We start from the raw sequence: 13,104 nt of genomic DNA, 5'->3' as shown, positions 1-13,104 counted from the left end.
AGGGAAGTAATTGCTGGGCAGAAGCCTGAACGTGGAGGGTTCTTAGGTGTGGGTGGGAGAAGTATGGAATAGGTTTTTCTGGGGGTGAAGGGATTGTTAGGGAGTTGTGGAGCCTCCCCCAGGCACACCCTGGCTGACCACTAGCCTCTCCGATTCAGTCTGGCATATCTACCCTCTCCCCATGTGTCCCTGTGTCTCCATTCAGCCATCCTTCCTCCCCTCCCCTCCCCATGTGTCCCTGTCAGAGTCGGCTCCAGGCACCAGCTGAGCAAGCTGGCGCTTGGGACGGCATGTTCTATGGGGTGGCATTCCGCCCCATCCTAGGGCAGCACGGACGTTTGTTTTTTTTCGTTTGCTGCTCCGGCCGCCCTGTAGGGGGCGGCAGTGCGGAGGAGGGGAGCGCCCTGCAGCAAACTGGGCAGGGCAGCCCCTGTTCTTCCCTCTCCGCCGACTGGAGCGGCGCGGCGCCCTCCCGGCAGGCGGCACAGTGGTCGGGACCGCGGGACGAGCGCCCCGCTGAAGCCCGGGCCGCCCTCCCCGCGCTTTCTCTCTCCCCCCCGCTCCCTCCCCGCTGGACTGAGTGCGCACTCCGCTGCACGTCTGCAGCACAGGGAGTCCCCCTGCACCCTGGCTCTGGCAGGGTTTTTTGGTTGTTTTTTTTCCCCCTGCTTTGCCGCTCCTGCCACGCCGGGTTCCCCCGCCCCATCCCCGATTTGCCGCTCCGGCCGCGCCACACGTTTTTCTTTTGTTTTGTTTCTTTCCCCCTCCTGCTTTGCCGCTCCAGCCATGCCCCAGGTTTTTTGTTTTGTTTTGTTTCCCTGCTTTGCCGCTCCAGCCGCGCTGCAGGTTTATTTGTTTGGTTGGTTTTATTCCACTCCTGCTTTGCCGCTCTGGCTGTGCCACAAGTTTTTTTGTTTTGTTTTTTTCCCCTCCTGCTTTGCCGCTCCGCCCCCCCCCTTTTTTTTTGCTTGGGGGCGGCAAAAAAGCCAGAGCCGGCCCTGGTCCCTGTGTCTCCAGTCAGCCATCCTTCCTCCCCTCCCCATGTGTCCCTGCAACCACCTCCCCCCCAAGTGTCCCTGAACCCCCATCCCCATGTGTCCCTGTGTCTCCATTCAGCCATCCTTTCTCCCATCCCCATGCGGCCCTGCACCCCCGTTCCCCCATCCCCATGTATCCCTGTACCCCCCCACTCCCATTCAGCTCCTGTCTCAATGCTGTCACCCCACTAGCCCCTGTACCCTTCGCTGTCCCCAGTCTGTCCTCACTAGCCCTTCTGCACTCCAGTCTATGTGACCCCTCCGCAGCCCTGTGTGCCGCACTCGGTAGGTCCCTCCCATATTCAATGCCTCCCCACCTGGCCCCGTGGGCATGTTGCTGAAAGGAACGCAGCCTCTGACCCCCTCCCCATGGCTGGCTGCTCCAGCCTATGAGCCAGCTGCCCTGTCTGCTGGTGTCACAGCAGCCTCAGGTGGGCGAAAGGTGTAACTGGAGCACTCCTCTGCAAGAATCTATTTTCTGCAGAGAAAAAAAAAATCTGCGGGGGATATGAATTTTGCACATGCACAGTGGTGCACAATTCCCCCAAGAGTATCAGTAAATGTCAATAAATGTTGATTTCATCACGCACACAATCTACCATTTTTTTCCATTAATAATAATCAAAGTTTATAAATAGGCAAAGTGCTATGAGCAATGTTAGAGTTTAAGGCTATTTGCTAGGTATATTTTGCCACAGGATGTTGAACATTTGTGTTTTAATAGTTATAAAAAGCTTTAACTTTCTGAATATTAACATGTCCTGTCAATAAATAAGTGTGTGACCTCCCCCATAATTTCCCCAGAGAATTTAAATTGACAAAAAATAGCTGTTTATTTTTAATTTTTTCTATTTTTAATCTAAATAATAAAAATAATTGACTTCTGTCAAACCTAGCTATACAAAATACTGCTAAAACCATCTTCCTCTTGTCTCTCCAGCCTTGTCATTCCTTTCTTCAATCCCCTCTACCGGCTTCCTCTCAACTTCAGTGAGGTTGCAGTTTCTGACATGAGGACTATATAGGAGCATTACTTGCTTTGCCTGTACAACCATCCTTGCTTTTCTTTCTCTCAGACATCTTTGAACCTTTCCCCATGCTGCCACTTACACTTGGACTTCCTTCCCTTTCCCTCCACTACTGTTTCTTCCTTCAGCTCCCTCCACAGGACACTTCCTTCCACAAAGCCTCTCCCTGCAAATTCACCAAAGCATGACATTAAAGAAAGTAACTTCATACCTTTGGATTTAGACTATTATCTGGTAAAGGGTATATTGTGCTTCACAGCTTTTTTTTATTTTTTTTTTATTTGTAGTGTAAGCTCCCTGGGGCAAGGACTTTGTGTTTCAGAGTGCATAAAACCCAATACACAATAGAACCATAGTGTTTAAGAAACCTTGCCAAAGTAGAATACAGTGAAGATGTAGCCACTGTTCTTGTGACCTTTTTTAGCTAGTGTCATGCATTGTATTGCGCTGCAATGAAGTAGGGTTGATTTGTAATGAAACATTAGAATATGAGGGTGAGTGCCACAAAAAAAATGCATGGAACTGAATTGATAAAGTGTATTCTGGGCAAGACTGGAGAGGTGCTGTCCACAGGATCCTGACATAAATGAGACTCTGAATTGCATGAGGATTTCCTTCGGAGAAGTATCTTGAAATGGTGCTGATGTGTTAATCCTGAGAATGTAGTGGGTGGACAAGCCTTGGAAAATGAAGCACATTATCTACACAATAGCTGTAGTATGGCTGGTGACAGTGCAAATTTCTATACCACAGCTTCCCATCCCAGTGCAAGTTCCCCAACTCTGCCACAACCTTAAACTGGAGGAAATCACTCTTATGGATGGTCACATCTGTTGAAACTACTTCTAGGGTTCCCATTCATAAACACGTATCCATTAAGAACTGGATTTAACCCACTCAACTTTTCACTTAGGCTCCTAAACAAATGCTGACTGGAATGTTTCATCCCATCCAAAGTCAAATCTTGAAGCCAAGGAGTAGGTGAGGGACTTAGGAGGTTCCTGTCTGAATACAGGAACTAGCAACTGGTTTCCAAAGCCAGAAACTATTGGTCATGAATAGGGAAGCTTCCAAACCATTGAATTCTTTTGAGAGGACCAACTGAAATAATAGTGACATTGTTGTTCTCAATGCTACAGTGAGATAATCCAAAACATTTGTGAGTTATTTAGAGGTTCTCTCCTTATATAGTTGATTCATACCAGTTACCCATGTACTATATTTTCACAGTCTCAGAGAGTTCAAGAAAAGATTTAAAACACCTAGAGGAATAACTTATCAGTGACTTATTTGAAATATGCCAATAGCAATTCCTTGCAACAAAAGTGATGTGACAAATTTGAGGAGTTTTACAGTACTAATGCTTGTTATTGCTTCTCACAAAATGTTACCAAGCTTACAATAATCTTTACACTTTCAGCAAAAATGTGAACAGTATATTTAAATATATTAAAAAGAATTAAAAAAAACATTTCACATAAAACATTTGTTGCCATATGAAAGTCTTTCAGCAATAAATGCTCACACCAGTATTTAAACATTGTTAAAAGTAGAATGATCTTACTAATAAATTATGCAACAAGAGAGGTAAACAAAATAAAATTACAATATAGCTGTCAGTATTCTTCCATAGAACCCATGTGGATTCGGAAACCTCATTTTTGGATGACTAATTAAGAAACTGATATTTTCAGAGCAACAAAAATAAAAGCTTTTATTTGTTCATTTGAATATAAAACAGGCGTTATCACAGATGTACAAAGCGTACTGGTGGTTTAACATACAAGAAGGTTGCTGTCCTTTGCACATAAAAACTTTTGTTAAACTGTGATTGGCTGAGTTACATGAATTTCTCTAACCAGTCACCACACTCTATGAAATAACGCTGCTAACATTCAACTGATAAAAGGGACAGTCTTCCCTTGGGTAAAGTGTCAAGCAGGATTAAATATATATAATAAACAAGCACCATGAGGAATCTGCTCCTGTTTGATTAGTTTTGTGTTTAAATGTTCATTGTGTACCCTCTTTTTTGTGCATGTGCATCAAATTGATTACATGGTTTTGTCTGACTTCAAAAGCACAAGGTCACAAGACAAACATTTTCTACATTCTCATGAATGGTTTATCTACAGTACAATTTCTAATACAGAACGATCCTTCTTTATTGCTCAGTCTGATGGTACTTAAGTGTTTCCTTCCTTTTGCTTGCATAACCAAACTAGAAATTCAGTTTTTCATTTCTCTTAACTCAGAATTTAACAACCACGGATGACAGGGCGCAGAAGAGATCTGTTATTAACTGTGTTTCACAACTGCATTTGCAGTTGTTTTTCCTATGAATGTGAAGTTGACTTGGTGAAGGTTAAAGTGATGTTGTAAATGACAGCTAAATTTGTTTTGCAGTACTGAGATCAGCAATAGCAGGACTTCACGAGTTAGTTCACACGCTGCAATTATGGTTGTAATCAATCAACATCTTTTCTGAAGCCTTACAATAACTTGCCATTAAGAATGGATTTTATTCTTTCTGAGAGCAGAAAAAGAGTGAGATAATATAAGGATTGCTCTTCAGAGCATGAGTAGAAATATTCACATGCCAGTGAAATCTGAGAGTGGTCTGAAATAAAACAAGTCTTACATAGTAAGATGCTCTGTACTGTACATGCAGACTAAAATGTCCCTATCTTTTAAAGAGATTTTAAACAACCAACACTGTGTCTTAGAAGCCAAACAAAACTATCATTAGCAGGGGTCCACTGCCATAGATATTTTCCAAAGGCAGACAAAATACGTCCCTTATACGTGTTATAAAAATGATTACGTTTGCCCTGCACCAACTTTAGTCATGCATATCTGGTAATGAGAGTCAGCACATGAACATATTTTGGACATTAAGAAAAGCATTCTTGGACTGCTGCTGGTAAACCCCACTCTTGATCATACACAGGTCAACTCGGTTACAAAGGAATGAAGGGACTATGAAAGTTAAAGGAAATAAAGACACTGGAACGGAAATTGAAGATCTAGTTTACCCAAAGGCAGTAAAATAAAGGCAGCTGTGATAAATGTTTTCCTACTGTTCCCTACTGATGGCCTCAGTTCTGAGACCTTGGGACTCAGTTCCTTAAAACAGGCAGTTCAGTTCCTCTGTTAGTTCACTTGGTCTAGGGACTCGTTAGCAGATGCACAATTTGTGCTAAATCAATTGTAATGACTATATGTTATTCTCTGTTGAAGAATAAATTAAAGACCATTAAAACAATAGTTTTCTATAAGTGTAAACTGGATGTATTAGCCACCAAGCTACGTGGACCAGCTGAGAGGCAAATTGATAACTCTATGCAAATAACCACCAAAAACCTTTCCTTATCACAACAAAAACACAAACTAAAATGATGAAAAAAATTGTGCAACAAAGTTATGCAGCTACAAAACAGTGCTATTCTTCAACCTGCCTTTTCTAAAGTCTAACAAGTGTATGCACATGCCAGCACAAATATTTATTGTTGACTCCATGGCAAAGAAAAAAAAATCTTATAGTGCATTTTTAGTTTTAAATTCATTCACCGCCTTAAAGGCAGCAATAATTCCACTTGCTGGTATCTAGAGGATTTTTTTTTAGACAGGGATACTTAGCAATCCAGGATTGCTTTTTCTCAAAAAAATTGTGAGTAACATTTGGTTATCTACAGTGGGAGATACCATGCAAGTGACAAGTACTGCATTTTAAACTTTAAAATCTTTTTTGTCATTAGTGAATTTATATTTCATATATATATATTTGATGTGATACTATCCACTCAAGATAATACAACACTTTGTTTTTATATTAGCAAACATTACAAGAGATTAATATTCTTGAATGTTTTTTCTTTTATACTTCTAAAGAGATCAAAATAAATTAAACATTTTGTACATAATTACAGAAGAAGTAGTTAACTTATTTTATCTTTTTAGTTTAGTACAAAGATATTTGCAAGTTCATTGCCGAAATACACCTTATTTATAAATTTCTTCCACTCTAACACTAGTATCAAAGGCTCTTTGGCCTTTGTGCTTTCGACATCTCTGACAGAGAAAGCTGCTAGAATTCTAATTGGAAGGTGCTATTTTGGGCATTTTCCTCGTACCGCTACATAGTTTCCTAAAATGGTGGGATCTAAAATGGCTTCAATTAGTAATGGATCTGTATTTGTAAGGTTTTTTATGACGCGTCAAAAACAACTGAACATAATTCTTTGTCATTGTATATAAATTGTTAAAAAGAATCCACTTGGAGGGCAGAATAAAAAAATTAGCTACTTCAGCTTTACTCAACATAAAATACAAAGCCACGTTTACTCAGAAAGCAGTTTCATCCAATATGTAAAAAAAACCTAAAATGGGCTTTTCCGACAAACTGAAGGGCAGTACTCCTTAGTCCTTCTGTGTTAAAATTTAGTGGTAAAAGAAAACACATTTCACATTTTATTTCCTGCAAACCGTGACTGCTTTGAAAAGTCATAATAGATACAGTTCCATTCTGATGAGTAACACCCTCTTATCTGCACATTTTTAGTGGACACCAAAAATTTTATACATCTATAGTAAAGTCCATGGAAGCCTTAAGATACAAGACTACATGTTGTAGGCCACATAGATGGGATCTAGCTGGTCTGCCAAAAATCCATCTCGTAGGTGCATACGTTGTTTCTCTCCACGGGAGTTGATAGGAATTACACCAATGTCCACCACCACCACCACTCCTACAATCAGATAGTGTTCCTCCAGGACCACATTGGTGACTAAAGGAACCAGGTCCAAGGCTTCTTGCTCTGATCCATCCAGCTCAACTACAACGACCAACAGATTTGTCCAGGTAAACACCGCACTAGAATACACAAAAAACAATTATTAGAAGCTTTATGAGTTTTCCTTCCAGTCTGACACATCCATGTTTTATCCACAGTGGGTGTTTCAAATATACTGCACGTATGGGTATCACAGACTGGGGGAGAATTCATTCACAGGTAGCGACACAAACGGTCCTGTTAGCATCTGCTTTAATACTATGTTATGGGGTATCTCCCCACCCCCACCTTTTCTTTTTGTTGTTGTTGAGAAAAGCGAAGGGAGTGACAGCTACACTTTTACATATAGCACTAAATGCTAGTGACGTCTCATTTATTTTCTAGCTAAGGTTTAAATGTCACGTTTTATTTCAGACAAAGAGAGCATAACAATTAAGGGCCCATTCTTTCCCTCCACATCTGAGCATGGAAGGGGAGAGTTCTGCCACGCTGGCATGTTCTTCCCTCCAGTCCAGTCCTGCCCCCGTCATCCCGTCCCAAACTCCTCCAGAGCCTCAGAACTCCCACTGGAGTGCTGCAGGTTTGAGGCTCCAAGATGATGCAGTTTCACACTTATTCACAGATTTTAAGGATCTCGTAAGCGCTTGTCTCTTTGGAGAGTTGGCGCGCGGGAAGCTGGGGGTGTAAGTTTACAGCAGTCTAGTGTGCCACGCTACCTGGCTACTGTGCACTGAAAGTTCTGTAAAAGTTCAGGTCAAAGAGCACTAAGTGTCAGGGCCTCACAGACAGTGCACAGCAGGCTACAGTACTGTAGATTTACACCCCAGCTTGCTGCACACTGAGACTTACACCTACATGTGGAGTTAGGGGTGTGATTCCCAGCTCACGTAGACATACTCACGCTAGTTCTCATTGAGCTAGAGTGCTAAAAATAGCAAGTGGTGGCATAGGCTAGCTGCCCCGAGCATGTGTCCACAGGGTCCAGGCAGCTGTGGGAATCACATCACAAAGCCCTGGCTGGGATGATTTAGTTGGGGATTGGTCCTGCTTTGAGCAGGGGGTTGGACTAGATGACCCCCTGCGGTCCCTTCCAACCCTGATATTCTATGATTCTCTGAGTTCCAAGGGTAGACATAGCCTGACTCTCTGTATAGACATGCTCTTAGTCTGACCTGTTGCAGAACACAGGTTATAGAATTTCAACTAGGTAATTTGTACACCAAGCCCAGTATCTTGTAGCTGAACTACAGCATCTCTTATCTTTGGCTGCAAATACACACACCTTCCACACCTAGACCCACACAGAGAGGGGTGTTGTGCAGGCACAGAGAAGGGTCAATAGCAGGAGCTGTGGTGACAGGATATAGTGGATCCAGAAGATTGTCATCAGCTGGACCCTCTGACTGTAGCAGTGCTAGAGTACCACTGTTCCAGTGTCCATTAGCCAGGGAGAATAAAGTACAGCAGTCACTTATTCCACTTGCAGTACTGACTTTTTATTCCCTTACTGTACTAGACATGTGTACTAATGTCTTAAATTGCATTACCTACTGCCAGCCACGTACAATCAGGTGAAGATTCTCTAGAACCTCACTGAGCCCCAAGAGCGTGCAGCTGTATTGCATCCTGAGGTCAACACTCCAATTCAGAGTGCTGTTGTCCCATCAAATTTTAAAACTCTGAAAATACGGGTATTTTGGAAACTGCAGAACACACATAATTATCCATCCATGCCCAGAATTTAGAATATGTGCTTTATACTAAAGTTTATTAGAGTATCTTTCAGGAGAGATGTATTTAAAAATATTTGTTTTTAAACCCCACCAAGTTTTGTTGGATTAAATTCTTTTGCGCTTATTGGATTGGAAAGTTGTGGTTACAGACAGGCTGAGTGGCTGCCTTCTGCCTCCATGTTGCTAAAAAAAACCTACTTTGATTTATAATTATATTTTAGCAGAAGGTCTAATGAGTTCTGAATGCTGCTGAATATTAACAAAGTACAGTGGTCAGTCTGTGAAGATGCCTCTTTCTCGCTCATAAGGCTCTGGAACATTGATGGATTGCTTTAGACACACCTTAGTGCTCACATGACCTAAATTTACATTTGCAACAAGAAATTCAGAAGAAAGTTACTTTAAAATAATAATGACATCCTGGTTTACACCTACCACGGTGGCCTTCCTGAGGAAGTAGCTAGATCTCACAGCTTTCTCCCCCCACCCACCTTTTCTTTCCTACTCTTGAAACCAGCAAGGTTCAAATTCCTTGGCCACTTGCTACATCAAGATGTTGCAGCATCTCCAAGGCCATCTGTAGATTACAGTAGAGCAGGCTAAGGCTAACCACACTACAGTATGAATTACTGACATTTTCAGTTTAAGGGTTGAGTTCTAAATATTATTTTAATGCTTTAATTAGATAATGCTCTGATGCTCAAGAACAACCAAGGACTGAGTATGCAGTAGAAAAGGGTGGTTTGTTTATATTTCTAGTTTCTGAAACAGAGGAAGACACAGAAGAAACCTTATTTCCCCAGACAGATCAGAAACACTGGCCCTTTTACAAGCAGGATTTTGTTTGGAAGCTATTTTAACTGTACTATTTAACAGAGGTAGTCTGACTATCTAGCAGAACTACATGTAAGCTTCATGAAAGGGCAATTTTGCTGGCACACAATCCTGACTGACTCTCGGAAAGCAGGAAAGGGCCTATTTCCATTTGATGTACTGGGGCTTTCTAAAAAACAAAAACAAAACAAAAATTAACAGTTAAGCCTAAACATTTGCAATAGTTCAGAATGTAAATTAAAAGTTTCCCTGGCATTGTTTTTCTAGACAATGAATTAAAACGGAATGGAGCTTGGGATGCTGGAACCTCATTTCAAATTCAATGTCTAGAACTCGCTGGTGACAGACACCTCTCTGTACAGTCAAGGATCATATTATAGTTATACATTCCACACAGAAGCCCTTCAAAGTCATGTTAAAGTTGAAGACATGTATCAGTGTTTTGAATATGTATTTGCTTTTTAGAATTCTTGAGTTGGAAAAAAAACCATGAGGAACCCATGAAGTTTGCATTTCCACAAGCCAGAGTCATGCTCTGTAGACACAACAAAAGCCAATGAGTCGGAAACTACTCCCCTCCTGCAAAGCCAGCAATATTCCATCGCACTCATCAGGAAGTACCAGTAACTGGCTATAACGCTTCAGAAGGAATTGAGCTATAACAACTTATTTCAAAATGCATCCAAAATGCTTCCTGTAGGTTTATAGATTCTGTCATTGTGCACAGAGGGAATGCCACTTCCTCTCAAATGCAACAAAGACATTCCAGGGTTAGAAGTTTAAATGAGGCAGCATTGTGTATTCTTAATTAAATTACAAGCCCATACATAATTTCTTAAGGTTTCTTACATTATTAAAAACGTTTGCAAAATGTTGCCTACATTGATGCATAGCTAAGTCAGGCATCAAGACAGAAACGGATTACAGTGACATTCTTCTGCATTCTTTAACATTACATGTTAAATACAGGTGGCCACTGAAACAGTGTCTTTAGTGGTTCCTCTCTAAGGGGGTGGGGGACCCTAAGCATGCCTGAGGGAGTGGGGGAACCTAAGTAGTTATCCACACAGGCCCCATTTCCCTACCATTTGCAAGGGGAGCTCTTCCCTTTGAGAGCCTCCTAAATTCTCTCTAGTTGGGGGGGGATAAAACGAAAGTCACAACCTCCACCTCCCCCCCCACTCAGGGATACTCCCTCCCTGCAGTCCCCGCAAAGAGGGAGGTTGGGTGGTGAGTCTACAGTGCTGCCAATGATCCAGCCCCGACAGAATGAGCTTGGGGAAATTGCTCTGGCTGGGTCTCTGAGGCAGGCTTAGTCTGTCTGTCTTACCCTGGGGGTCCACTGTACTCTGCCCAGGGTTGGGGTGAAGGTCTCCTGCTTAGGAGTTCCCTCTGCAGCTTCAGGAATTGCTCTGCAGTCTGCTGCGTAGGGCAATCTGGCTCCTTCCCCCCACTGACTGCACTTTCCTTCCTTTTAAAGGCTTCTTCATCCTTAGCTTTTGATGATAGGACAAGAAGCAATGGGCTTAAATTTCAGCAAAGGAGGTCTAGGTTGGACATTAGGAAAAACTTCCTAATTGTCAGGGTGCTTAAGCATTGGAATAAATTGCCTAAGGAGGTTGTGGAATCTCCATCATTGGAAATTTTTAACAGCAGGTTTGACAAACACCTGTCAGGGATGGTCTAGATAATACTTAGTCCTGCCATGAGTGCAGGGGACTGGACTAGATGCTCTCTCAAGGTCCCTTCCAGTCCTATGATTCTATGAATGATTGCCAGGATGGGAGGGGTGGACCTAGCCCTGCCAACCTGGCCTCTCTGGTCCCTTCTTCAACTGTGTGGGGCCTTTATATTCCATCACAGCCACAGATTGTGGATTTTATACTACTGGAATTATCAGGAGAAAAGGCAAATCTAAAATAACTGTCCAGACCAGATACTCATCAATAAAGTTTGGACAGCTGGGTCATAAATCAAATCAACAAGATACCAACTTTCTTAACTGACTTAAAGGTGTCCCAGTGAGCACCGATTTCCTTAAGCAGAGTTGTAAAAATAGTATTTGGAATATTTTCTAAAACAGTCTTAACTCTACTGGGTAGTGGGTAGATGATGGTGATTATTTGGGTTCACTTACTGTGAAAATGCAACTTTAACTATGAAATGCCTTTGTTTCCAGTGTTTTGTTGTGTAGTTTTATTGTTTATTCTAATGTGTTCTTGAAAGGTAATAAACACACACACTTGTGTCTGCAGTCTTGAAGGTTTGTGTGTGGGAATTCCTTGTCTAGAAATGGTCTGTCCTCTGGAAAGGAACTCTTTTCCTACAGATTCTGGGAGAGTCAAGGGGACAGAACAACCCCTTAGTCTGCTGGCTGCAAAGACTCCTGCCAACCACAGTCTCCACCTGCCATCCTGGTGAGGCAAGTTCTGAGGTGACAAAGGTCTTAAAGGCCCTCACAAGGAAATTAAAATTCTTCACAGTTCTGCATGTCAGGAGCTCATGCTGCACCCCTGCAGAACACAGGAGGTGTGTAGGAGTGGAGCTCCCATTCTGTCAACCTAACGATTACAGGACTGGGGCTCTCCATCATTACATTCATGGAGGCAGAAGGAGAGAAATGCAGGAGAGGAGGTTTGAGGGAAAGGGGGAGCAGTAGAGATATGAGGAATACCCTCCTTCTACTATACTGACATGCATCCTGAGGCTTCCTGACCCCAATGGTAGGGGAGCTGGGGATTGAAGAAATCCAACGCTGCTCCCTCTGGCTACCTCCTGCTGTTTCCTGGGATCCAAGCAAAGGTTTTTGCAGCGCCTCAGGAGATAAGAAGTGAAGCATTCCCTGGCACCCCTCCTTCTTTCATCCAATAAACCTTCAGATGCCTGAATGAGACTACTATGGCTTCTCGGACCGCTTTCAGGGGACTGAAGAATTGGCTGAGGCCTTGTCTACTCTTGAAAGGGTTTGCTGGCAAGATATACCAGTAGAGCTGTATTGGCACACTCTCCTCCCCCAGTGGATATCAGCTTATAACGGCAAGAGTTAAACTAGTTCCCTACGCTAGAGCTTTTGCTGTCAGAGTCGTGCTGGTTTGGGTGGGAGGGGAGAAAATCACATCCCTGACTGACCTAGTCACGCTGGCAAAACTTTTAAAGTGTAGACCAGGCCTAAGAGCTACGGTGATTGGAAAGGATTGCTCACTCCACCAGCATCCCTTCACTGGGCTCAGGGAGCAGCTGGGGAGGGAGTCTCTGTTCCCTGGAGCCTCCTATGCAGGCATCAGGGAATAGGGAATAAAGTCTCCACCCCATCAGGTGGCTCTGGTCAGCAGAAGGTGGTTGCCAAGGATTATCCCATATGTGCTATTTCTCCCCAGCCCTCAGACCTGTTCCTGGCAATGTTGCATATTGACAGTCCTTATGAGGTGTGCAGGACAGGGGTTCTCCTGTGCATCTCACAAGGCCTATACAGAGGGAGGACACTGGTTGAGGACCGGTGGCTGAAGGGAGCAGCATACCTAGAGGCCCCTCCCAGCCTGTTCACCCAGTTCCATGCAGCAAATTTGGGGAGTGAAGAATTCATCTCCCCAGCCACCATCTGCTGCTCCCATCAGTCTGTAGCACTTGTGATTAATCAACGAAGAGCATGTGCCTGAGGTTTCAAAGTCACCTAAGGGAT

At 43.0% G+C, this 13,104-nt stretch overlaps 1 protein-coding gene across 2 annotated transcripts in view; it reads right to left on the bottom strand.

The window, feature by feature from the left end:
* Nucleotides 1-3,524: 3,524 nt before the first annotated feature.
* Nucleotides 3,525-13,104, bottom strand: part of DIP2C (disco interacting protein 2 homolog C) — a 487,597-nt gene continuing 478,017 nt past the window's right edge. For both annotated transcript variants that reach the window (XM_045006686.1, XM_045006687.1), the window contains one exon: nt 3,525-6,938. In XM_045006686.1, coding sequence (XP_044862621.1) covers nt 6,686-6,938 — 253 coding nt within the window. In that variant the 3' untranslated portion in view covers nt 3,525-6,685. The remainder of the gene's footprint in view (nt 6,939-13,104) is intronic.

This window comes from Mauremys mutica, chromosome 2, assembly GCF_020497125.1.
Source record: "Mauremys mutica isolate MM-2020 ecotype Southern chromosome 2, ASM2049712v1, whole genome shotgun sequence".
Lineage (NCBI taxonomy): Eukaryota > Metazoa > Chordata > Testudines > Geoemydidae > Mauremys > Mauremys mutica.
The sequence above is the reverse complement of the archived record's forward strand: the minus strand, read 5'-3'. Positions and strand labels throughout refer to the sequence as shown.